The 27490-nt window shown below is 38.0% G+C and overlaps 1 protein-coding gene across 2 annotated transcripts in view; it reads left to right on the top strand.

Moving 5' to 3' along the window:
• The window catches only part of SLC25A15 (solute carrier family 25 member 15), a 32288-nt gene extending 13898 nt beyond the window's left edge, over positions 1 to 18390 (top strand). For both annotated transcript variants that reach the window (XM_007495379.3, XM_001378082.5), the window contains exons 4-7: positions 7509 to 7646; positions 10862 to 11031; positions 13109 to 13267; positions 15322 to 18390. In XM_007495379.3, the coding sequence (XP_007495441.1) occupies positions 7509 to 7646; positions 10862 to 11031; positions 13109 to 13267; positions 15322 to 15446 (592 nt within the window). In that variant the 3' untranslated portion in view covers positions 15447 to 18390. The remainder of the gene's footprint in view (positions 1 to 7508; positions 7647 to 10861; positions 11032 to 13108; positions 13268 to 15321) is intronic.
• The last annotated feature ends 9100 nt before the right edge of the window (positions 18391 to 27490 follow it).

Raw genomic sequence — 27490 nt, forward strand, 5'->3', positions numbered from 1 at the left:
GTCCAGGCAAGAGGTGATTAGGACTTGGATTAAGACTGAGGTTATTTGAGTGAAGAGAACAGGATTTCTAAGAGAAACACTGAAAAAGAAGAAATGACAAGATTTAGCAACAGATTAGCTTTGTAGGATGAGTGAGTTAGGAGTTAAGGACCTAGCAATTTGCCAGGATCACACAGTTAGTTTATCAGAAACAGGACTTGAATCCACATATTCCTAAATATAAGACTAGTCTTCTATCTCCTAAAGCCTCTCTTTATTATTAACAATTATCTATGTAACATTTGCATAATTTACAAAACATAAATATAATTGCTATTATAACATGATAGGATGATAGGAATAGTTAGAAGGGACTTTAGGTGGCATCTTAAACCCGTTCATTTTATAAACAAAGATACAGATGTTAATAGTGACTTGCCCACATAACTAGGGAATAGCAAAGCCAAGATTCAGACCCTAGTCCTCTGACTTCAAATCTAGGGTGAGTTCCATTGAACCTAAATCCTTTGCCCTGCTACAGTTTTTTTCTCTTTCAGTTAAGATCAGTTGCCTAAGTTTATTAATGATAAAATGATATATTCATAAATAGCTCACATTTATATACTAGTACATATTTGGTTGGTAATTATTTTGACTGATAATAGTAACCAGAATTTATATTGTGCTTTAAGGTTTACAAAGTACTTTATGTAGGTTAACTGATTTAATAGTAACTTCGGGGCAATATGAAATATACCTGGTTAATGTTTAATTGTAGGGGCAGTAGGAATATTTGTAATATTGTAGTAAGGGAAAAGTTTGCAAATGTCTATCTCGTCTCCCCCCTTGAGAAACAGATAATGTCCTCTGCTGAGGACAGCTAGAAGCTTGTTCCCTTCATGCTGACATGATCATGTTTGAGGTCAGGGACAAGGAGGGCAGGTTAAGAGGAGATTGTGAAAGAGTTTTACCTCCCACTTGCCAGTCTATCCCTGGCAGCCATGGAGAGATGAGAATTGCTCTTTTCCTATGACCTACTTTTTTAAAAAAAACCCTTACCTTCTGTCTTGGAATCAATATTGTGTATTGGTTCCAAGGCAGAAGAGTGGTAAGGGCTAGGCAATGGGGGTCAAGTGACTTGCCCAGGGTCACACAGTTGGGAAATGTCTGAGGTCAGATTTGAACCTAGGACCTCCCATCTCTAGGCCTGACTCTCGATCCACTGAGATACCAGCTGCCCCCTCTATGGTCTACTTTTGAATGTAGCTTCATACCTTGAATGTTCCAGGATGGGGAAAAAACAGTTCTTCATACTGACTTCATTTGATCTTGTGACTATGCCCAGTATAAAAAGAACCCTCTGTGAGACTTAGTTAGGAGGAGCATAGGGCTGGCTAGTAAAACTGTCATAATCAGATTCCCTTATTTCTCTTTTACTCTTCCATGAATCTGGTATGGGGCAGACAAAATCAGTCTCCAGTTCTTTGCTAGAGAGTGGTGGTATCTTTTTGTGTGTTTGTCCTGGAATCAGAGAAATGGAAGGAGAAAGAGAATAAAAGCAAAAGGAGTATGCATATTGGAAGTAAGTTCTCTAGTAGATAGTATTATCTAGTTAGACTTTTAGCTGTGATAAATGGATAAAGATTTGGAGAGGATGTGCATGCATACACGAGTGTGTATGTATATGCATGCACCCATACACACATGTATATTTTAGACAAGATAAGCTTGTGAAATTTATACCATACCCAACCCCTTATATTACAGCCATAAAATGAGACTTGTGCACCCTGGGTGCTTATACAGGATGATGAAAGTATTAGACATCCAAAGTTCACATTGATTCTGAAGTAATCTGGTCAGCATTCTCTGCTTCCTTGGATTTCCATCAGACACCTTATTCCTGGTCAACTGAGAAGTGTCAGATAAGCACATACATGGATAGGTGACTAAACTAGTGCTGTAGGGGGAGAAGGACAGAGAAATGAGCTCCTGAGAAGCCCATTTACTACCAATCCCTACTACTAGCCTAACTTCACCAAGATCTTGACAAATTAAATCAGTCCCTAGCTCCTTTCCATCTCCAGCTGTCCCCACATGCTTCCTCCCTTTATTATACCATTATCTCTAAAAATCCAGCTCTGGTCTCCTTCTAAAAGCTTCCTCTGAGAGTATTGCATAATAATGCCCCAAAGTTATCTATATAAACTCTTATCTTTGATCTCTAAAGCTAGGCAATCACTTTTTAATGACCTTCACTGATAGATCCCAGTCACTTGACAGCCTGGGAGGCCCAGAGAAAAGGCATACCTGTCATGAAGAGAGAATGGAAAAGTTTAAAGTTTGGATGTTAGAAGAATTAGGAAAGCAAAGGCTTTTGCTTTGTGAGGGAAGTAAGAGGAAGCATGAACTGGGTTCTCAGCAACAGAGTTTGAAAGAATAATACAATGCATGTCTCTTTACTTATGGGTCCATAGATATATTATACATGCAAACATTTGTGTGTTTGTCTTTTAAGAATTTAAAAGTAAAATCCCAAAGGAAACTTGTTCTGAGCAATGTGTTCTCCTTAATAAAAGGAAATCCTTCTCATTGCCAATTGTCTGGAATGCACTCACTTGGCAGTGTCTCCTTGCACTCTCCACTTAGAAGTCAAAGAACAAGACTTGCTGAACTCTCAGTTAACATTAGCAATCTTACCACCCAGGGCCACTAATTATCTGAATTAATTTCCCTTTGTAGTCAGTAGACTGGATCACTTGGGTGTGAGTGACTGTTATTATCAGTGCTAAGAACTTGGGGATGCCTTTCCAGACTACTGACTTTCTCCTAATTCTGCTAAGAACATTAGGGTAACTTGGGAAATTTGTTGCTTGCCAGTTTGGCTTGTCAGAAAATTCCCAGCCCTGATTCACTGTTCTAGGTTGTGTACATGTGCCTGTGTGTGCTTATATTTACATGTGTACTTGTGAGTGAGTGTGTGTTTACACATATGTACAAGTGCATTCTCACTGGTGTTAATCTAATAATTAGGGCTCAGAAGACCTGGGTTTGTGTCCTATCTCTGCCCCTAACTAGCCATGTGACCTTAGTTAAGCTAATTGATCTCTGGAGTTTCAGCCTCCTCATTTATTGGGCAACTATTGTCATGAAAAAAAATCTGTCCAATCTGCAATAAAAACTACTGAGGCAAAACTTTGAGCCAATAGCCATTTATTAAAGGGACCTGGCACTTTTTAATGAATGGGACCTCAGATCTTCCTCATGATCTGAGATGCTCCTTTGTTCCATAGCACAGATCTCATAACCTTCAGTTCCTAGACAGTTTGTGTGGTATAGCACAGAATACAAATTATCATTGTCCTGAGGTAACAAGCAGGTAGATCTCTACCCAAAGGTAAGGTAAAGGTCATCTCTGATAACAGGATGATTAGGATTACACCTATCACTGACTAAGTAAGGAGTCCTAAGATGGGATGCTTATCTCCCCAAGATGGTGAGGGGAAAATAATAGAGGGCAGAGGTCTGGAGGTCAGGATGACCCTCTTCTTTAAGTTGGCATTTACTCATCAGGCCACATGGGTCCTCTAGCTTGGACATTTTTGTGATTAAGCAAGTATACTCATGGTTCTTGATATATAGTCTTAAACATGCTTCTTATGGCATAAAAATTCTGATCTAATAAAGAATCCTTTTACCTTGATGTGAGTATAATATGGATCAATAGCAAACTTGATTGATTACATATGAATATAACTATATTGAATAATCACATGTAATCAAACTAAACTGAGTAATATTGATTGGAAATAAACTAGGGATAGATTACAATAAACTGTGGAAAAATCATGGATCAATCAGTCAAATCAAGTATTTTTTACACTATAAAATCCTAAGGAATTCGCTAATAAGAAAATTCCCATATACTCCAAAATATTTATGGCAGTACTTTTCATGATTGTGAAGGATTGGAAGTCAAGTAGATGCCTATTAACTGGGGAATGGCTAAACAAATTATGGAACATGAATGTAACACTGTGATATAAAAAAGTTTGTGAGAAGCAGAGTTAAGATGACAGTGTGAAAGCAGCATTTTGCTGAGTTTTTAGAATATGCTCTCTGCACTGAATTCTGTGTAAGAAAATCAATTAAAAGTCATAGTGGGTGATTTTTTCCAGCTTAGGACAGCCCAAGATAATAGAAAGAGAGGTCAGGGGCTGGCAAAGAGCCTTGGGGGTCAGAAGTGGTACCTGTGATGGTGGCAACCTTTGACTGTGGTGATGGCAACATCAATAGGGAGTGGCCCAGTGTTCAGAGATGGCAAGGGCACTAAATACTTGGTCAGAAAGAGATTCTATAAGACTTCTCTACTAGAACTGGGGCCAAGAATGGGTATACTCTGGCAGCTCTGTCACCCATTACTCAGTTTTGACAATTAGTTTCACGGTAGAGAAAGGAGTTAGGAGGAAATAAGGGCCCTACCTGGGTAAGAACTAGAATATAGATCAGGAGGGCAGTAAGGAGACCTCTCCTCAGATCACATCAGATTGGAAACACTGAAAACATATAGGACCCTCCACTGATCTGTGAATGCTACAAAAGGACATAAAAGAAGCTCAGGACAGATAGTGAATGATGTTTAACTCTAATATACATTTCCAAGTCAGGAAATAAGCTGGAAAAATGAGCAAACAACAACAAAATCTGGCCATAAAAACTTCTATGGTGATGGGCAACTCAAGATGCAAACTCAGAGGAAGACGATGCTTTGGCAGCATCTATAAGCACATCCTCAAAAAAAAAAATGCAGCTTGGAGACAAGCCCAACAAGAATTCCTTGAAGAGATAAAGAAAGTAGTTTTTAAAAGAGAAGAAAAATTAAACCAAATAAGAGTGACCAAGGGAAAATTGGGAAAAGAAATTAAAGCAATGCAAGAAACTTAACAAAATTAACAACTTGGTAAATAAAAGACAAAAATTACTGAACAAAAGAATTCCTTAAAAAATTACAATTGGATAAGTAAAAGCTTCCTAACTCAATGAAATACTAAGAAATAATAAACAAAGCCATACTAAAGTGACAAATAGTATGCTTTGATCTGCCTTCTGACTCCAAAAGTTCTTCCTCTGGAGGTAGATGGTATTTTTTGTCATAAGTCTTTAGAATTGTCATGGATTGCTAAAAATAATTACATTTTTTCATAGCAGACCATCCCATAATATTGCTGTTACTATATACATTGTTTTCCTTCTGGTTCTGCTTATTTCACTCTGCAAGAGTTCATGTAGGTCTTCCTAGCTTTTTTTGAAATCATACTGTTCATCATTTCTTATAGAATTCTATCACCATCATATACCACAGTTTTTTCAGCCATTCCCCAATTGATGAACATCCCATTAATTTCAAATTCTTTGCCTCCACAAAAATAACTGCTATAAATATTTTTGTATAAGAAGGTCCTTTTTAAAAAAATCTCTTTGGGATATAGACCTGGTAGTGGTATTACTAGATCAAAAGGGTATGCACAGTTTTATAGCCCTTTGGATTTAGTTCCAAATTGCCCTCTAGAATGGTTGGATAAGGTCACAATTCTACCAACAATAAAATTACATTCAATAAAAGGTAATTGAAACAGATTAAAAATTAATCTGAAGCAGAAAAACTTAATCCTTAAGAATAAGTAGGTCAAAGAACAAATCAAAGAAGCAATCAATAATTTCACTAAAGAGAAAGACAATAATGAGACAATGTACCAAAATTTGTGGGATCCATGACAGTTCAAAGGACTCATGATGAAAAATGCTATCCATCTACAGGCGTGGCTCTCAATTAACTGAGCTACCCAGCTCCCTCCCATTGTAGCATTTTTGCCAAGAAAACCCCAAATGTGCTTAGGAAGAGTTGGACATGACTGAACCACAACTAAATAATGACAAGGGTTCTCAATATCTATGAAATCTCCCTATATTATCTCTATTTGCAATATACTCTGCTAGGGGCAGCTATGGAGTGCAGTGGATAGTGTATTGGGCCTGGAGTCAGGTATCAATCAATCAGTAAGCATTTATTAAGCAATAGGCACTGTGCTAGGCACTGGAGATCCAAAAAGAGGCAAAAGACAGTCCCCTGCCCTTAGGGAACTTACAATCTAATGGAGGAGACAACATGCAAACAAATATATACAAAGTAAGCTATATACAGGACAAATAGGAAATAATTAAAAGAGGAAAAAAGCAATGGATTCAAGAGAGGTTGGAGAAGGCTTCCTGTAAAAGGTGGGGATTTTAGCTGAAACTTAAAAGAAGCCAGGGATGTGAAGAGTTGGAACAGAAGAGGGAGAGTGTTCCAGGCATGGAAAGTGAGAGAAAGTGCCCAGAGTTAAGAGATGGAGGGTCTTATTTGTAGAACAGCCAAGAGGCCAGGGTCACTAGACTGAAGACTTGGGAATAAATTTGCAGAAGGCTGGAGGGGTAGGAGAGGGTCTAGATTATGAAAGATTTTGAATGCTAAACAGAATTTTTTTGTTCTTGGAGGCAATAGGGAGCCACAGGAGTTTATTGAGTAAAAGGTGTCATGATCAGATCTTTACTTTAGGAAAATTATTTTAGCAGTTAAATGGAAGACAGAGTAGGGAAAATCTAGAGACAGGCAGATCTACCAGCAAGCTGTTACAGTAATTAAGGCATGAAATAATGAGAGTCTGCTCTAGGGTGGTAGCAATGTTGGAGTTGAGAAAGCCAGAGGAGGCCTAGGAGGTCCTCTAGTCCAATCCCCTCATCTTACAGAGGAGCAAATGGAAGCTCAGAGAAGTTTCAGTGACTTATATGAGGTTATACAGGGACAAGATCTAAAATATGATCACTTAACAAGCATTTATTCAGTACCTACTAATACTAATGCTAAGCTGGGCAAACAAAGGCAAAAAAGGAACAGTCCCCATCCTAAACAACCCCCTTACTCTCTAAGAGACATAATATACATCCCAGAATATATATTGATGATAAGAAGAATGAACATAAAAGATTTAGGAGGGAAGGACCAAGAGCAGAGGGGTGGAAGGACAACATTTCCACAAAAGAAATTCTTCTTCCTCACATGAACTGATGACTTGTCCATCAGGCCATAGAAACTTCTTCCCCTTAGAAACTCACTTAACACCAGACTACTTCTCACACTGGAAGTAACCTGGGAGCATGGGGCACAATCTTCTCATTATCTGGTTCCTCCCAAAACCTCCAATTTTTTTAAAATTTATTTTTTTTAAACTCTTACCTTCTGTCTAGGAATCAATACTGGGTATTGGTTCCAAGGCAGAAGAGTGGTAAGGGCTAAGCAATGGAGGTTAAGTGACTTGTCCAGGGTCACACAGTTGGGAAGTCAGATTTGAGGAATTGAATCTAAATTTTCCTGACTAAATCTAAAGAACTCTCTAACCACCTGTGCCATTCTGTCATCTGCAAATAGTGGGCATTTAATAAAGGCATGTGGGGAAATACGTTGATTGATGTTCTGTTGTATTCTTGTTCAGTGATGTACAGAATGCAGCTGCTGGATCTTTTGCTTCTGCTTTTGCTGCCTTGGTACTATGCCCCACGGAACTGGTGAAGTGTCGCCTACAGACCATGTATGAAATGCAGACATCAGGGAAGATAGCAGAAGGCCAGAAGTAAGTGCCATTAGTGGGAATCCATGGTGCTCTCCTGTCACCTTGGTGGGTCTTGTATGTTGGACTCTGTGCTGATATTGTATGCCAAGGGGAAGGGAGGATGAAAATCTCTGGAGTTTGCTGCAAATATATTTAATAAAGGACTGAATTTTAAGTCTACTTTATCGTAATTTGCCCATTCTAAAATACATCAATTTCTTTAGAGAGAACCAGATTTCTCTCGTTGAGATTTGTAGAAACAACCTTATTTTCTGTACCCTTTAGGAAATCTAATCTGCCTGATGCTTGAAAAAGCTTATGGGGGCAGCTGGGTGGCTCAGTGGATTGAAAGTCAGGCCTAGAGATGGGAGGTCCTAGGTTCAAATCTGGCCTCAGACACTTCCCAGCTGTGTGACCCTGGGCAAGTCACTTGACCCCCATTGCCTAGCCCTTACCACTCTTCTGCCTCGGAGCCAATACACAGTATTGACTCTAAGACAGAAGTTAAGTGTTTAAAAAAAAAAGCTTATAAATTCTCAAGAATTTAAGATGTTTTTAAAGAAAGATATTTAAGGTGTGATAGAATGTGTTAATGAGGATGACTCCTATAAGAGACAAAAGGCAAAAAAAAAAGGAATTTCTTTAAATTATTTTAATTTCAAATTATTTTTTTTAAACAATTTAGGAGCAGCTAGGAGGTTCAGTGGATAGAAAAAGAGGTCTGGAGACAGGAGGTCTTGGGGTCAAATAAGACCTTAGACACTTCCTAGCTGTGTGACCCTGGGCAAGTCCCTTAACTCCACTTGCCTATCCCTTTTCTACTCTTCTGCCTTGGAACAGATATTCAGTCTTGATTCTAAGACAGAAAGTAAGGATTGTTTTTCTTAAAAAGTAGTTGAAATAATTTGTTTATAAGAGTAACCTATTTTAACCACTTATATGAAATGCCAAATACTATACCACCTCCTCGCCACAAAAAATGAATGTTGAGGGACAGGAATTAAAATCCTTTGTATCTCAGAAGACAAATGTCCCAAACATGAGAGATTATATAGCACTGGGGCTAGTTGTTATTTTATCTTTGCCATTAGTCTCCAGAATCATTGGGCAAGTCTTCTAAGTCTCTTATTATAGTTGTCCTTTATAACTTTATAACAACTGATTTTGACTTCCTTGTGATACTGGAGGGATCTGGCAAATGATGTAATGTCTGCTTAAACACTTCGAACTTCTCCAAAGGAAGACATCAGACCTAAGTTATGTTAATTATCTTGGGGCCCCCAGGTCCTGAAGGGACTTGAGTTTGAGTCCCATCTTTTGCCAGTAAGTGAAGTGAGAGGTGAACTATTATTTAGCATTTAGATAATGGCCTCTCTCCAGCCCTCAATCCAAAACCAAACTAAAGCCAAGCCAAAACAAGACTCCTCACAATGAATGTAGATCAGTGGCCTAATGAACACTGATACAAAAGTGTAAAATATAAATTTGGCATAGAGGGGCCTGGAGTCAAAGAAGACTTAGCTTCATGAGTTCAAATCTGCCCTCAGATACTCAGCAATGTGAGTTTGGGCAAGCCACTTAACCCTGTTTACCTCAGTGGGAAGGAAGAGAAAGATGGGAGTGGAGAGGTGAAGTTATATATTTAGATAGCTAGGTAATTATGTAATACCACAAGCCCTGTCTTGTTATCCTGGTGGGCTGAAAACAAATCTGGAATTGGAAAAAGGAAAGTTTGGTCAAAAAATATCAAGGTTATATGTATACTAGATTCATCTTGTTTCTGTTCTAAAGGAAAAGCTATTTCTGTCTGGTGTTATAAGAGAAGCAAATGCTAAAAAGCCCAGTGGGATAGTTGGAGAGTTTATGGGATTTGGAATCAGAAGACCTGGCTTCTGCTCCTTAGTGCTCCTGTGACTTTGGGCAAGTTATTTAACTTCTGGGTCTCAGCTGATAAAACAAAAGGGTTGGGCTCAATGACCTTTAAGATTGCTTCCAACTTCAAATCTCTGGTCTTTTACTCCTGGATAGGTCAGGAGGAAAAATCAAGGCATCCAGGTTATTTAAGATCAGGAAAACCTATGGCAGGGGTGGCAACTGGTGGAGCCAGAGCCAGATTAAAATAAAATTGGAAAATGTTTGACAAAATAAATAAAAAATATGATATGAAATAGACAATGTTAATTTGTGATTTTCTAAAGTGGGAGTGCGACACTATTGTTCTAAGGAATTTAGGGCCACCTCCTCTGGGACTGAGCAGATTTAATTATGTTATACTGATAAGAGAATTGCTGTCATATATTCTCTTTCCTCTTTGTCAGTTTCATTGTTGTTCATTCATAAAAGTTGTGTCCAACTCTTCATGAATTCATTTGGGATTTTCTTGGCAAAGATACTAGAGCGTTTTACCATTGCCTTCTTCAGCTCATTTTATAGCTGAGGATACTGAGGCCAATAGAGTTGAGTTATTTACCCAGGGTCACACAGCTAGCAAGTGTCTGAGGCACTCTATCCACTTTGCCACCTAGCTACCCTTTCTTTGTCAATAAATCCAAGAAAATATACTCTTGTTACCTAGAGTATATGGAAGAAGGCTGCCTGGAAGGAGATTAGGGGAAAGTGGGGGCTAAGAAAGAAATGCATCAGAAGAATAACCAAACAGATTATTCTACTGGTTAGGTAAGGGGATAGATAGGTCATTAAGGTTGAAACCCAATTTTCAGATCTTTGAATTTAGGAAGCCAGGCTAGCATCAAGGGCCAGGAAAAGTCCAGGAGCTCTCAAAATTCTAGCTAGAGATTAGAGATCAGGGAAGTGTAATCAGAATTGCACAGGGAAAGAGCTCTGTGTTTGAAAGCCAAGTTTCCTTTTTTTCTCTGCCCTATGAGCAATCACTGTATTCCAGAAAGCTAGTAGAAGGTCACCTCCAGAACTGGCTTCCTGAATCCTTTCTAGGTTTTGGGAAAGGAATTTATTCAGAGATAATGATTGGTTATCTTTTGTGGATTAAATCCTTTGTGGAAAAGGGATACACTATAGGACTTGGGGGAGGCAGTAATAAATTAAAACTTTATTTTCCAGGAGACATTTTTGGGAAGACTGATACAAGACCAGCTTCCTTATTGCTAGGAAGCATCCAGAATCTATAGCCAAAATTGGTAATGGGTGGTTTCAGAATCATTGTCTTATTTTTTCTTTATTTGTAAGCTAATGTGTATTTATGTTGTCTCTTCTCCCAGTACAGTGTGGTCTGTTGTAAAGGGCATTCTTCGAAAGGATGGCCCCCTGGGTTTCTACCATGGACTCTCCAGCACTTTACTTAGAGAAGTACCTGGATATTTCTTCTTCTTTGGTGGATATGAGCTGGGCCGATCATTTTTTGCATCAGGGAAATCAAAAGATGAGTTAGGTATGTGCCTTGATTTATGCCAGTGTGGTCACCAAAATTGTGTTTTACCCTCAACATGGCGCAGGCATCTATGAGATATGGTGTGGTGGTTTGGGGCAGAGACAGTGTATGGTCAGATGTTTTTAATTTTGTCCCAACAAAATTGCTTGGTAGAGGTTTGAAAGATGCATTCCAAGTTGACTTCCTCAGCATAACATTTCCTCATTAACTCAGTTAGGATTTTCTTGGGGGGAGGAGGTCTATTTGAGGAAGAGGAGAAATGGAAAAAATATTTGCATAGTATTTCTGTATGGTAGAAAAATAAACCTGTGAGAAACTTCAATACTCAGTTATAAAAAAATCCTAGCTAATACGAGAGATATTGATGGGTACAGTAAAGGACCCAAGTCTTCTTCCAGTTTAATATAATTACTCATATATATGGATGCTTGACTAGGCACTTATTTTTTCTAGGGAACAAAGGATTAGGTCTTTTCGTATCTCTTTTAAGGTCTTCTTTTTGTTTGTTTTTGGTCAAGTTCCATCTATTTATTTAAACTTTTTTTCAGTTCCAAAATCTCTCCCTCCCTTCGTCTCATCCACCATTCATTGAAAAGGCAAGAAATATGATGCCCATTTACATATGAAGTCATACAAAATATAATTCTACATTAGGCATGTTGTATGTAGGGGGGGACAGAGAAAAAAAAGTGAAAGAAATTATGCCTCAATCTGTACTCATACCTCATCAGTTTTTTCTCTAGAAGTAGATAGAATTTTTCATCATGAGTCCTTTAAAAATGTTGTGGTTCAGGAGCAGCTGGTGGTGGCTCTGTGGACTGAGAGTCAGGCCCAGAGATGGGGGGTCCTTAGTTCAAATCTGGTCTCAGACACTTCCTAGCTGTGTGACCCTGGGACACTTAACTCCCATCACCTATCCCTTAATGCTCTTCTGCCTGAGAACAGATAAATAGTATTGATTTTAAGAAGGAAGGTAAGAGCTTTTTTTTTTTTTAAACGTGGTTCATTGTATTGATGAGAGTAGCCAAGGCTTTTATTTATTTATTTATTTGTTTTTATTTAATCTTATTTTTTGAAACCCTTATTTTCTGTCTGGGAATTAATACTACACTGGTTCCAATGCAGAAGAGTGGTAAGGACTAGGCGATGGGGGTTAAGTGATTTGCCCAGAGTCACACAGCTGGGGAGTGTCTGAGACTAGATTTCAACCTAGGATCTCCTGTCTCTAGGCCTGGCTCTAAATCCACTGAGCCACCCAGCTACCCCCTTTTATTTATTTTTTACCAGTTACATATAATACAATTTGCCACACAAGTTTTCCTAAGCTATACAACTGAATTTATCTCTCTTCTTCCCTTCCCCTCCTCTTCCCAGTGCCGGCAGGCAATTTGATCTGGGTTATACATGTCTCATTATGCAAAGCATAATTCCATATTGTTCATTTTTGTAAGTGAGTAAACTTATAAAACCCAAACCCCAAAACATAAACCCAAATAGCCAAATCTTTCACAGTTGATTTTCATTACAATATTGTTGTTATTATGGACAGTGTAGAGTCTACACTGTAGACTAACCCTTCTTAAACTTACAAGATTGTTATCTTTTAATCAAAAGATTAAATCCTTTGTGGAAAAAAAAAAGGATAAATTATAGGACTTAGGGGAGGCAGTAATAAATTAAAGTTTTATTTTCCATCAGACATTTTTGGGAAGACTTGGTCATATTATCTAGATTTCCATACACAAAGCCAAAGTCTCTTTGTCAAAGTAGTTCTGTTATAAGGCTTTGATGAAGAACCCGTGTAGAACAAGAACCTTCAAATGAATTTGGGGTTACATGTCCTGAAAGAGACAAGGAAATCCAAGGGTCTAGAAACTAGGAATAATTTCTGTTTCTGGCTGTGAGTGACAAGGAAGGAGGCTCCTCCCGCCTTGAGAATTCCCTATTGGGATTGCATTCTTTAGCATAACATTTTCTTCTTGAGAAACTCTCATTTATGATCTTTCTCAGGTGTTGAGATGATATTATTTGCCCTGTATTTCTGGTAAAATGATGTTTTTCTGCCTTTCCTCTTTAGGGCCCATCCCTCTGATGTTAAGTGGTGGCTTTGGAGGAATCTGCCTCTGGATTGCTGTGTATCCGGTGGACTGTATCAAATCAAGAATCCAAGTTCTTTCCATGTCTGGAAAACAGGCTGGCTTCATTGGGACATTTGCGAGTGTTTTAAAAAATGAAGGTGAGTCTGCTAATGTAGAAATTGAATGCAAAGCTTGTCATAGCATGACTTAAAAGCTTCCTTTTTAAATTTAAGATTTTTAAAAAATGTTTTGGCTGAGGGAAAAGAATTTGAATGGGTGAATTCACACTGCCCCACCCTTTATCTCTTAATCTTGACCTATCAGCTCCTTGAGGGCATGAATTGTTATATTTTTGTTTTTGTATTTCCAGCACCTAGCACAATGTTTAACACATCGTAGGTGCTTAATAAATGCTTGTTGATGAGTTTATAGACACAAATGATTACTAGCATTGTAGCTATTGCCACACTCGGTCATTCTTGCTACATTTCCTCTTTGTTATCTCCATTTGTTTACTAATTGCAATTCTAAATCTGGCATTGCAGTCTGTTAGCCTCAGTTTTCTCTATACTTGAGTAGATTAGAGGGCTTTGGCACATCAACATTATCATCTAGACAGTTTCTTGCACATATTTTTGAGAGATAATCAGTGCCAAGCCCCTTAAAAATGACAGTGAACAAACATGCTTGATGACCATCACTTTTCCTTAACTAGCCACATACAAATGTCTAATATTGAAGGAAACCTGTGCATCAAGGGCAACAGTTGGGACTAGGGGTCATCTTGAGAAAAGAAATTTCAGCTGAGAGCCTGATGCTGGGGATGGGAAGCAGATGTTTGCAATTCCTGGGCCCCAGGAAGAAGTCAGGATTTAGTCCCAGAGCTGATAATTTAGTCCTTCGAGATTGAGAAGCTAGCCTGGGGGGGTAAGGGAATGCTGAAGGAAAAAGCTTCAGTATTTGCCACCCACAAAAATATTCATGTTATATCCATAGAGCCTGGATAAAGTAGGAGCTTGGAAAGATTGGGTATACAGACAGTTTGGAGAGAGGGGACCAAATGAATGTTTTTGAGAGAGAGAGAGAATTAGGGAGGACCAGGGTAACTTCAGTCAGAATAATTTGGGCTCTGAGAGAGGCTACAAGAGGACAAGGCAGGTATCCAGGTCCTAATATCTCTTTCCCAACTCCCATCCCTGCCTCTAACACATAGCATAAATGCCTGTCAAGAAAGTAGTAATAAAAAACTATATATCAGATACTATCTCATATAATAAGCTTTTTCTGAACTCTTCCTCAGTACTTGATAGACTGGGAAAAGAATGCTCAAGGGAGTACATTGTGATTTAGGACATAAAGCGTGAATGACATTTTCAGGATTTATTTTCAGGATTATTAACATTTTTATGTGGACATTAAATCCTTGTGAGGTTGAAAGAATTAAAAAACAAACTTGCGTATTCTCCTTGTGAGTTCAGGAGGCCAACACTCATCCTTCTGATACACATCCTTTTTGCCTATTATCTCTTGGCAATTCATTTGGATTTTTGTGTTCTAATTTCAAATGAACAAGAGAAAGATAGCATTTGGAATTTGAGTATTGACTGGCCCAAACAGGTTACTTAAAAGTACTAGAATGATTTTTCATTCTGCAAGGTCCCTATGCACATCAGTTGTAGCAATCACTCAATGTCAGTTCTGAATGTTTTTCATTACACTCTTTCCATCATTGCCCATCTGGCTTGTTACATGAGAATTGGTATCATAGTTTGTCTTCAAGGTTGTAATAAAGTTGTCTATAATTTCTGTTAGCATGGTTGGAGGAAACTATTGACTGTACCTGTAACTGTTGTTTTATTTAATTTGTAGGTATATTTTAGCAGAGAAAGGGCATGGAACAATGGATAGTTAATATCGAAACCAGAAAGATCCTGGTTCAAGTCTAACCTCTGACATATACTGCCAATGTAACCTTGGATATGTCACGTAGCCTTTTAGTGCCCTGGACAGGTCTCTAAGACCATATACTAGAAAAAGTGCTGACCTGTTGAGAGGATGTTCCTTTATCCAGGATGTTTCTCATATCACTGAAAGTATAGGTTCAGTTTGCTATCTCATTTTTTTAACCATGATTTTTACTTCAACAGCTTGCCCTTATAGACTTTCATATTCATTAAAATGTCAAATGATCTTCTGTTTGTTTATCTTGTAGGGATAGGGGCCTTGTATTCTGGACTGAAGCCTACTTTGATCCGAGCTTTCCCTGCCAATGGGGCTCTGTTTTTGGCATATGAATATAGTAGGAAGTTGATGATGAGCCAATTTGAAACCTACTAATGTATCTCGGTGGTACTGGATTGAAAAACTGCTGCTGTTCATCTCAGGGTTTTACTGAGTATGAAGACCAACATGAAAATGTTCTAATTTCATAGGACTTCTCCCTTTCTCTCCCCAGCCTTCCATTTTCCCAAAGAACCTAAAATTTACACACACTAGTTTCTGCTAGTGTTTTTATGAGAGATAGAGTTCTATCTTTTCTCCTAACTCGGAATATACCCAGTGAGCTTAAACTCTTCCCCAGAGAACCTGTCTTGAAAATGGCTTTGGATGTGTCCATGGAGGCTCTTTGCATCTCCCTTGGCCTTATCTTTGAAGTGTGGATAGTGGAAAGACTTGAAGTGAAGCATGTAGTTTGGTTTCTAGTCTTTTACTTAAACTTAACCAGAAAAAACCTAGGGGTGGCCATGTGTTAATAAAGCACTGAAAGTGGATCCAAAGAAGTGATAAACAATTGTTTAAATAACACACTTTAAATTTATGCTTTCTTTTTTTTTTTAAGTACCTATTAAGATGTCCTAGGCAGTCAATTTGTAAAATAAAATTTCCTTTATCTCTGGTGCTTAGAAACTAAGATATCTCTGCTCCAGAATATAATAAAAAATCTTGCAGATTGGTTTTCAGATTGGCATGATTTTCACATTTCTGATAGTGGACAAATTTCTGAGCCAATGTTTTCCCAGAAAAGCCCTTAAGATAGTCTTACTAGGTCAGAAAGCTAGGTGGCTCAGTAAATTGAGAACCAGGACTAGAGACCGAGGGCAGGGGTTCAAATCTGACATCAAATACTTCCTAGTTTTGTGACCCTGGGCAAGTCACTTAAACTCCATTGCCAAGCCCTTACCGCTCTTCTGCCTTGGAGCCAGTATACAATATTGATTTTAAGATGGAAGGTAAGGATTTTAAAAAAAGATAGTTTTTTTCTGGCATAGCTCCAGCAGTTATTTTTTTAAAGTGGGACACATTTCCTCTCTGATGTTATGCTGGTAAATTTAGTCTAATAGACCAAATTGTCCCAAAGCCAATGACAATATCATTGGTGTTCCCTTCACTTCTCTTAGATCCCCTCCTCATAAAACTCCTCATGTTTCCATGGTTGGGTTGAGTTGAGTAAGGGCCATACAGGAGGGCTACCCTGAAGAGATAGCTCTTGGACCTCTGGTTTTTACTCACCATGTCCAGCTGTCTGAATTTTAAAGTGGCAGAGTCTAGGGTACCAATGAGTAATCTCCTTGATGTCATTCTTTGGTTTATTTTTCTGTGGTCTCCAACCATGGAAGAGGGGAAGGTAGAAGACATCTACTTTGTAAATCTAGAAACACAATAAGTCCCCTTGTGCTCTTGTAATCATCAACTGATGCTGGTATGGGAAATTCAGTGCTCATATCACACAAAATAGCACTGCATAGGGAGTTATTTCTCTGTAGTGAGTAATGTCAATGGTAACACATCCTGAAGTTCACATAAAGGTCCACATATTGCCATTTAATTTTTTAGGTTGTTTGATCCTTCTGAAATATGTTTCAGTGAATGTCTGAGTTTTAGAAATGGTGCTTAATGATTTCTGATTTTTAATATGTATGTGATATGAATAGAAAATTATAAAACTGATTTCTGTAACTCATAAGAAAAAACTCATTACTTTGTCTCACACACACACATACACATGCAAAATTATAGTCATTTTATCTTAAAGAATATCTTAAAGGACCTGGTTACTTGTTAATAGCTATATTTTGTCCTTCACCCAATGGGCATTGTGATAACTAATTTTTTTAAAACACATTCATTGTGTACATAGAATTGGGTTGGTAGAGAGATTGCCTGAAGATGTTACTCCCTCATAAGTGACTTATCAACCAATATTTGAAGATAAAACCAAAGATGATAGCAATCATGTAGTCTGTACTTACTTGGACACTTTGGGATGTTTCCATGCTGAGATTCATAAATCTTTATTATGACCCCTCCCCAAAAGATTTTTTCCTTTTTTTAATCAATGTTGAAATCTCCCCTAAAATAATTAACTCTATCATCAGATTTGAAAATGCTGCCTTAAAAATGTTGATTTCTTTCATTTTAATAATATTTATGGAGCTATCTCCACCCCTCCAATTCTAGAACTAATTAGAAACAAGGGTATAAGAAAAGTAGTGATTTTACTGAAGTTACACAAGCTGCTGTTCATTTTGGTGATGATTCTCTAGGGTAGGGCTCAAAATATTTGAGAGGCTGCAGGCTGACTGGTCTTAGCTTCCATTTAAGTCAGGGCTTCCTCAACTGGGATCTGTTACCCTTATGAATAGACATTAGGGTCCATGAACTTGGATGGGGAAAAAAATTACATTTTAATTTTCATTAACTTCTAGCCAAAATTTAGCATTTTCTCTAATACTTCCTTAGATTAGAGCATTAAATTAGATCTACTTTCTGAATCTGAGAAGAGAAGGCTTCACTAGATTGCGAAAGGGGTCCAGGAAACACAACACACACAAAAGGTTAAGAACTTCTTCTCTAAGTGAATATTTTGGCATTTCTCAAAATTATTAGTCTTGACTTGAGGTACAAAAGGAAACAGCATGCTCAAAATCCTATCTTCTCCTCTCTCAAAAGAATCATGTCCACAAAGGCCTACCCCATGTGCCTATTCTAATTTCCCCATGTTAGCCCTGCCCTCAGCCTAGCTTTTCTGCAAAGCACATGCCTTTTCAACATACTACATGATTCAACAAGAATCATTTGAAGTGCAATGGGTGGAGCTGTAAGCTAACCAAGTCAGAACAGAACTTTGATTGAATCTATTTAATGAATTCATGTTTGACTTTGGAGTATAATTGGTACCACTTAACATCTGTTTTATTTCTATAGGAATATAACTTCAAATACTGTGTTTCAAGACTCTGGTATTTCTATCATTAAATTATTTCCTTAATACATGAATATATTATTTGAGTTTTTCTGTCTCATTTCCTTCCTTCCTTCCTTCCTTCCTCCCTTCCTTCCTCCCTTCCTCCCTTCCTCCCTTCCTCCCTTCCTCCCTTCCTCCCTTCCTCCCTTCCTCCCTTCCTCCCTTCCTCCCTTCCTCCCTTCCTCCCTTCCTCCCTTGCTTCCTCCCTTCCTCCCTTCCTCCCTTCCTCCCTTCCTCCCTTCCTCCCTTCCTCCCTTCCTCCCTTCCTCCCTTCCTCCCTTTCTCCCTTTCTCCCTTCCTCCCTCCCTTCCTTTCTCCCTCCCTCTCTCCCTTCCTCCCTTCCTCCCTTCCTTTCTCCCTCCCTCTCTCCCTCCCTCCCTTTCTCACTTTCTTCCTTTCTCCTTTCCTCCCTTGTACCAAAAATTTCCTCCACCTTATACAAGCATTGTGGGTTCAGTTCTAGACACTGCAATACAAGCAAATATTTCAAAAAATCAAGTCACATGAATTTTGGGGTTTCTCAGAGTGGATAGAAATTATGTTTACAGTATAGTCTATTAAGTGTGTAAGAGTATTATGTCTAAAAAAATCCAATATACATATCTTAATTAAAAAACTTTCTTTTTTAAAAAAGCTATCATCTGAGTCTTCAGCAAATCATAACCTTCTTGCTAGTAGAGGGTCTTGCCTCGATGGTGATGGCTACCAGCATTTTCTTAAAATATGACAACAGTTAAGGTTGCCACATTGATTCACTCTTTCTTTCACTTGAATACTTAATGGCCTTTGTAAGATTATTAATAGGCCTAGTTTCAATATTATTGTGCCTCAAGGAATAGGGAGGCCTAAGGAAAGGGAGAGAAACTGGGAACTTCCAGTTGGTGGAGCAGTCAAAAGACACAATATTTATCTGTTTAGTTTGCTCACTTATATGGGTAAAGGTTGTGACACCCCAAAATATTTACAACAGTAACATCAACTGATCACAGATCACCATGATAAATATAATACTTTTAAAAGTTTGGAATATTATAAGATTCCCCAAAATGTGAAACAGAACAAGGTGAGTATATGCCATTGGAAAAAATGGTGCTGATAAGACTTGCTTAATGCAGGCTTGCCATTAACCTTCATTTTTGTGGGAAAAAAAATACATCTGCACAATAGACTAAAGCAAAGTGTACTAGAACAAGATATTCCTGTAGCTGGTCAGAAATGTGGTTAAATATGGCATGGGCTACTATTCCAAAGGGTTGGTTTGATTCTGTTAAACAAGATTCTTTGTCATATTATTTTTTATCATTAAAATAATCTGGAAAAAAAAGTTTACTGCACTAACAGCATAATTTTTTTCCCCTTTGCCAGATATGTCACTGCATTCTGGTAATGTGCACAATATACATATATATGTACATTTAGCCATATGTGTATATGTGACTCGAATGTTGTGTTTTAAAAATTTGTATCCTGGGAACTTCATTTTCCAGCATTCTTTAGTCTTCCCAGATTTCCTTTGTCTTGTGTCCTGGCCTGGGTTTATTTATAAATTTACTGAAACCATCTCTGCAGGGCTTTTTACTTTGGTGCAAACACAGCAGGCTTCTGGGTCTCTGGCTCGTTGCTCTGCTCACTCAGCTGAAGGAACCCCTTTTCTCTCTCACTTTGTTGTTATTAAATCCTATAAACTTAAACACTTGGAGTATTCATTTTAGCCTTACAATATTGCTAAAGAAGCTAGAACATGCAATGTTCTCTATGTTTATATAGATCTGTCTGTCTTATTTTAAGCATCATCTTCCCACCCCCTATTTAGTAAATTCTTCTATCCCACTTCCACTGGATTTTTTTTTCTTTGTTAAGAAGCCTGTTCAGATCCCCTGTATCCTTAATAAAATAACAACCACTGTTCTATTTCCTTTCCTTCATTGTCAAAGTTCTCCAAAAAAGGAATTTTCTCCAAAGTTTTGCTATTTTTCCTTGCTTCCACAGCACCACACACTCACTCTACACCTTAAAAGAATCTGTTTTCGTCCTCCCCATCTCCTGATACCATTCTCAAAAGTCACCAGTGATCAGTAGATCTTTGGACTGCTGACTTTTATTGCATTCTGATGCTGTACTTTCTGGCCCATCTCATACTACACCACATTGTTGTAACTCTCTTTCTTTGACTTCTCTGACTTTGTCCTTTTGTGGATCTCTTTTTCCTACTTTGATCTCCTTCTCGTCCTGCATGCACTCATGTAGCTAGTCAGAAATGGGGTTAAATATGGAATGTGCTATTATTCTAAAGTGCTGGTTATTTACTACCATAAAAATCTGGAAAAAATATACATTTACTGCACTAACATATAACACAGGAAGAGAAATCTAGTGTCTCAGGAGCACATTCTATATAGCTAGAAGTATCAGATAGCTAGAAAATCTCACCACACAACAAGCCCAAATATATCTCTACAAATTCTTCCTATCTCTCCTCTGGGGCCAAGCAGAATGGTTCTAACCTAATTCTACAGGACAGACCTTGAGATGCTGAAATACATTTAACAAGTTCTGTCCTCTGCTACCTCCTCACCATCCTCAAGTGCTTTGACAATTATTTTCTAACATTTTAGGGTTCAGATTTTCTCCCTCCCCAAGGTGGTAAGTAGTCTGATATAGGTAATACCAGTGCTTTCATGCAATGCATATTTCCATATTACTCACGTCATGATAGACATCACATCACACATATAATAGAAACCTTATGAAGAAAATAAAGTAGGAATGGAGAATGGAATGAAATAGAGACTTGAGACAGGGAGAGCCATTAGACTAGAGGGCAGCTAGATGGCTCAGTGGATAGAGAGCTAGGCCTGGAGACAAGAAGTCCTGGGTTCAAGCATGGTCTCAGACACTTCCTATCTGTGTGATCCTGGGAAAGTCACTTACCTAGTCCTTACCACTCTTCTGCCTTAGAACCAATACGTTGTATTGAGTAAGAGTTTTTTAAAAAAAGGAAATGATAATGGTCCAGGTGAGTAATAATAAGGGAACTAGGATAGTGTCTGTGAGTGGAAAAGGAGATGTGTGCAAGACTTTGAGAAGGTAGAAATGACAGAATTTGGCAACTGATTAGCTATATGGAGTGAGAGGAGTTGAAAATGACACTAGCTGTGAGCATGGATAATGAAACATATTGGTTCCAAAGCAGAAGAATTGAAGGGGCAGGCCAGAGGTCCCCAAACTTTTTACATAGGGGGCCATTTCACTGTCCCTCAGACATTTGGAGGGATGGACTATAAAAACCTAACCCTAACCCTAACTGGGCAGCAGTATACATAGTTCCTTGTTCCAAGGCACCACACAAAAGATTATGTCACTGGAAGTAGTATTGTACATGAGCACTACTGTGCTTTGTGGTGCCACCACATACAGTGCTCCTCTCACTGACCACCAATGAAAGAGGTGCCCCTTCTGGAAGTGCAGTAGGGGCCAGATACATGGCCTCAGGGGCTCAAATGTGGCCTATGGGCCATAGTTTAGGGACTCCTGGGTTAGGCATTGGGAGTTAAGTGACTTATTCAGGGTCACACATCTATAAAGTGTCTGAGGCCAGATTTGAACCCAGGACCTCCCATCTCTAGATCTGTTTCTCATGATTATTTTAAATGGTGTATCTCTTACTATCTCTTCTTGTAGGACTTTGTTAGTGATATATAGAAATGATGATAATTTTATGTGGGCTTATTTTACATCCTGCTACTTTGTTCATATATTTTTTCAACTGACTTGTTAGTTGAATATCTAGAATTTTCTATTCATACTATCATTTTGTTTTCAAAAAGAGATAGTTTGTATTACCTCTTTGCTCATTCTGAATCCCTTCATTTCTTTTTCTTTTTTTCTTGCTATTGCTAGCATTTCTAAAAAATATTGAATAATATTGGCAATGAGCATCCTTGTTATACTCCTGGTGTATTTTTTAATAGTAATAGGAAATTTGGGAAGAGCAAAGGGTTTGTGAAGCAAGATCAATTTTGTTTGGGGCATGTTCAATTTTGTTTGGCCTGTGATATGTCCACATTGAGATGTCCAAAAGGCAATTGGTTGATGCAGGAATGAAACTAAGGAGAAAGACCATGTCTGGATGTATTGATCTAAGAATTATGTGATTAGATGTGATCATTGAATCCATGGAAGCTGATGAGTTCATCAAGTGAAATTGTATGGAGGGAAAAGGAAAGAAGACCCAGGACAATCTTGGGTGACACCCACAATTAGTGGGCATGACCAGGATGAAGATCTAGCCAAGGAAATTGGGAAGGAGTGCTCAGATGTATAGGAGGAGAACAAAGAGCAGAGTCATGAAAACCTAGAGAGGAAAGAGTATCTAGGAGAAAGTGATTAATAGTATCAAACAATACAGAGAAGTTGAGGGAAGATTAAGAAAAATCCATCAGATTTAACTATTAAGAGATCATTGATAACTTTGTAGAGGACAGTTTCAGTGGAATGATGAGATTGGAAGCTGTACTGCAGACGTTTCAGAAGAAAGTGAGGAGGGAAAGTGGGGGAACCTTGTGTAGTGTGGAAGTGAGAAATTGGGAATGGTTTGCAGTGGAGCTGGGAGTAGCTGGGACTACTGACCTGTCATTTCAAACGAGAACATTCTATTTGGAATGTGATCAGGAGAGACTGTTGGGAAAAAGATCTGACCAACTGAAGTCTGGGGTCTCTTTGCTTTGGAGACAGAAAGTAGAGGAGTCTTTTTGGGTTTTTGAGACAGAAAGGCATCTGAGGTCTCTTTGCTTTTGAGACAGAAGGAAGAAGGTGTCTCTTTAGCCTTGAAGACAGAAAGGAGAAGTCTCTTGGCTTGATGACAGAAAGGACAAAAGTCCATCTCTCTCTGATTTCTCTGCTGTGATATAGTGACAGAACTTCCAGACCTGTTCATTCATTTTCCCAATCTGAACTATATTCCACCATCCTTCAATCTAGGAAATATTCTAGTATTAGAGAAACCCCAAACCCTCTTTCCTTCCATTTCCCTATCTTCCCCTCCTTCCCCAATAAACCCCTTACTTAATTTTAGAGAAGAGAAAGAGTATTTTATTTGAGACATCTTAACACTCACACTGAGTTGATTTAGAACCAACAGAAGAAGCTATTAAAGGGGGGGGGGGGAGGAAGGAAGGAAAGGAAGGGAGAAGCCCTGATCTTTAGTTATCATTTATCATTCAAATGATCCATTATTACAGTAGGCAGCTTTCTCAAGGGGTTTAGCCAAGAAGGAAAGGATATGGTTGAATCAAGTGATGGGTTTTAAGGATGGGGGGAGACATGGGTATGTTTGTAGGCATCAAGATGCCAGCAGATGAGAATTTGAAGATTAGAGAAAGTGGGAGATTATAGTGTGGGCAATCTTCTACAGAAGATTGGGGGGCATGGGATCCAGGGTACATGTGGAAGAGTTGGTTTTGGCAAGGAGAATTTATTAAGGAGAAAAGGAAGTAACAATAGAAGAAGGGTGTATGAATGGAGATTGGGGAATGGAGAAGAAGAGGGAGTTCTGTATGAAAGGCCTCTATTTTTGAAAATGGAATATGAGATAAGTCAAAGTAGGAGAGTTGGGGAAGGATGTATCATGGCATACTTGAGAAGAAAAGGTTTGGAATTGTTATTGTGGAGACTAGGATAGCAAATCAATTAAGAGGAATAGAAGGATTGTCTTGTTTAAATGAGAGACCAGCCAAAATTAGATGGAAAATGTGTTGTGTACTCAATTTGCCCAGTTTCTTGATTTTCTCCAGCTTGGCTAGGTTGGATATGAATAGTAGTAAAAAAGGTGCATGGTGGGGGACAATCCAAGGTTGGAGTTTGGCAAGATATGTGTGACAGGATAAAAGAATAAGGAATTCAAGATTTAGAGGATAGTATAAAGTTGAACTGGTTCACCAAAGGATCAGGATAGGAAAAGTAGAAGTGTGTAGACAGTGCAGGGTTGATGGCCTGAGAAAGAACTTAAGGGTGGAAAACCATTGGTAGTCAATCAGTCATTAAACAATTTTTAAGCACCCGTGTGCCAGGCATTGTATGTGCTAAGCTCTGAGGAAACAAAAAGAGGCAAAAGACAGTCTCTGCCCTCATGTAACTCAATCTAATGGGGGATACAGCAAGCAAACAAGCAAGTTATATATAGGATAAACAGGAAATAATTAACAGAGGGGGAGGCACTAGAATTTAAAAGGATTTTGAAAGACTCCCAGTGGAAGATGGGATATTCATAGGACTTAAAGGAATCAGGGAAACCAGAAGGCAGAACACTTCAGGCATGGGAGGCAGCCAGAGAAAATGCCTAGAGCTGAGAGATGAAAAAGAAATTGCCTTCATTACTTTTATATCAGTATAACTGCATATAAGATGTTAATTATAACAATACAATATTAACCATAGTAGTAGAAAAGATAGATATGGTGTGGAGTATTAGGCTATTTTATAGCTACCAATAAAATTAAGAGCTTCTGTTATCAACTTGGAATGTTAAGTTCACAAATTGACTGCATTCTGATTCCTCTTAAAGATAACAGCAACCATCATTGAGTCAGTCATAGAAATTAGGAATTTATTAGAAGGATGATATGGTATTTGCTTTTGTGAAGGATTTATATTCACTTTAGGTTCCTCAGTTTATAGCTCAGAGAAGTGCCTTTGGTTTATCTTTAAGTTTCCTCTAAAATTCAATATATTATTTGTAGTATCAAGTAGAGATGACTGAAAATTATAACCTGATCAGATACACTCCCATATTTTCTGTTTTTGTTATTTTCACACTGCAATGATGAATGCTGCTTGCAAGCACCATTCCATGAGCCATACACTCTCAAGATTGTGACATTTAACAGAAGCATTGATCTTTCTGATATCCAAACAAATCACCAGAAGGACAAGAGCAAATGGGGACTGCTTCTCTTAAATCTTTTTATTGGAATTTATTAAAACACGTAGCAAATATTTCCTAAATTTTAGTAACATACTTGGTACATTTGGCTTTATTAATCACGTATGTTAATTGTCTAAAGCCTATAAAACAGACTGTTACACATCTAAAGGAAATCTTTGCCACAGGATGGGCATGGTGACTCCAGCTCTAATTTTCCACAATTAAAATTTTGACCACAATTAAAGTTAGATCTTCAACTCAGAATGATGATCCAGTTATTTTTATTTCTTACAGAGATGGAGTGTTTTGTTCATAGAAGAGTAAGGAGGCCAGAGTCACTGAACTGAAGAGAAATTGTGGGGAATAATATGCAAGAATTTTGAAAATGTAGGAGGTGGGGCTAGGTTATGAAGATCTTTGAATGTCAAGATTCTGTATTTGACCTTGCAAGAAATAGAGCATAATTTTAGGCATAAAGAATCATAAAATATGCTCAGATGAAGGAATTTCAGAGTTTATGAGTGTGGAAGTAGAGCATTTGTGCATGATGGTGAGATCAAGGAAATGATCATTTTTGTGTGTAACCGACATAGTGGATCATAAGAACTGAGTAGACTGAAGAATTAGGGAGCAAGGATGTTTGATTATAGTATTAACATGTCCTCTAGAATTAGGGCAGGGTAGAAGTTGAAAGGAAAATTGTTTATATTGCTTTTGTGTTATTGATCATAAACCAAGTGATCACATGTGATCCTTTAGATAAGCAACTGCAGTTAAAATTCTTAGGAAGAGTTAGATTCAATTCTTACACTGTGTAAAAGGTATCAAGGGTAATAATAGAATATTAACCATAGTAGGAGGAGAGAGCTTGGTATGTTAGAATATTATAGCAACTAAATATATTAAGAGCTTCTGTTAGAGGAATAAACCCTTCAGGTCTGTGTAGTTATCTAGGGAAGCTGAAACCCATGCAAAAGGAGTGGGTTCATTGGGAATGGAGAGTACAGCTGTCCTGATGATAGCATATGAGAGCAACCTTGACTTAGCCAGGTGCTGTTTGATCCTTTGAAGATTTATGCCACTATAGGTTCCCCGGAGTATGGTGGACAAGAAAAGTTGCTTTGACCTAAGTGGTATGATAGTCAACTTTGCACTGAATTTTTTAGGATTTCATAGCAAATGTTCCAAAACCCTTGCTATCAAGCACCACTGCATGTTTCTTAACATCTTCTGTGCCTTCTGCTGTGTTAATGCTAATTAGATCTCAAGAACCTATCAAACATAGTGTTGTACATCTATATAGGAACTTGTCACAAACTGGGTGTGGTAAAATCTCCAGCTTTTAATTGGCCACAATTAAAAATTGGATTGTCAACACAGAGTTATGATCCAGAGATTTTTTAAAATTTCCAATAAAGTATCCTCTAGACTAGTATTGCAATCTCTAGAATGAGGGAAGGAGTGGGAATGTGGGGGAAAACTGTGAGTTAGGCACTGAATTCATTAAGGAAGGGGAATGCTCTTAGCATTGGCAATAGCCTCCAAGATCTGCATTATTCTCATTTTAAATAAAAGGATGTGATTATAAAGCAAGGCATTACCCTTTCTGTAGCTAACTGCAACTATGATTTTAGAAAGATTTAGACCCAGTTTGTAAACTAATTACATATATCAATTATAATAATTAACCATAGGAGGAGAAAAGATATAGTGTGGGGTATTAAATATAAGATATTAAGTGACTTGCCCAAGGTAATACAGCAGTTGTCTGTAAAGGGGAGTGTCTGAGGTAGTATTAGGACCTATTCACCCAATATTACTCACAATTCAAATCTATACTTCAAGGATATGTAATTTTTAAAAGCATATTTTATTGATGCCTTTTGTCTTAGCCATTTCTGAAAAAAGTCCCTTCCTCCTGACCCCAAAATTGAACCTTTCTCTTCTAAGAAAAACAGATAAGCAGACTCACAATACAGTGACTACATCTGACCGTATATTCAATGTTCTGCTCTAGTAATCCTCTCATTTTCTTCCACAAAGATGAAGCTATGTTTCATTATCTATTTTCAGGAACTATCATTGATTTTTCACTTACTCAGAGTCTTGACTTCCTTTTACTAATTAGTTCTTTACATTGTTTTCAGCAATTGTGTATATTGGCCTTTTGAGTCTGCTTTTTATTCTGCATCCATTCATATAAAATTCCCAGGA

This window comes from Monodelphis domestica, chromosome 4 (assembly GCF_027887165.1).
Source record: "Monodelphis domestica isolate mMonDom1 chromosome 4, mMonDom1.pri, whole genome shotgun sequence".
NCBI classification, from domain to species: domain Eukaryota; kingdom Metazoa; phylum Chordata; class Mammalia; order Didelphimorphia; family Didelphidae; genus Monodelphis; species Monodelphis domestica.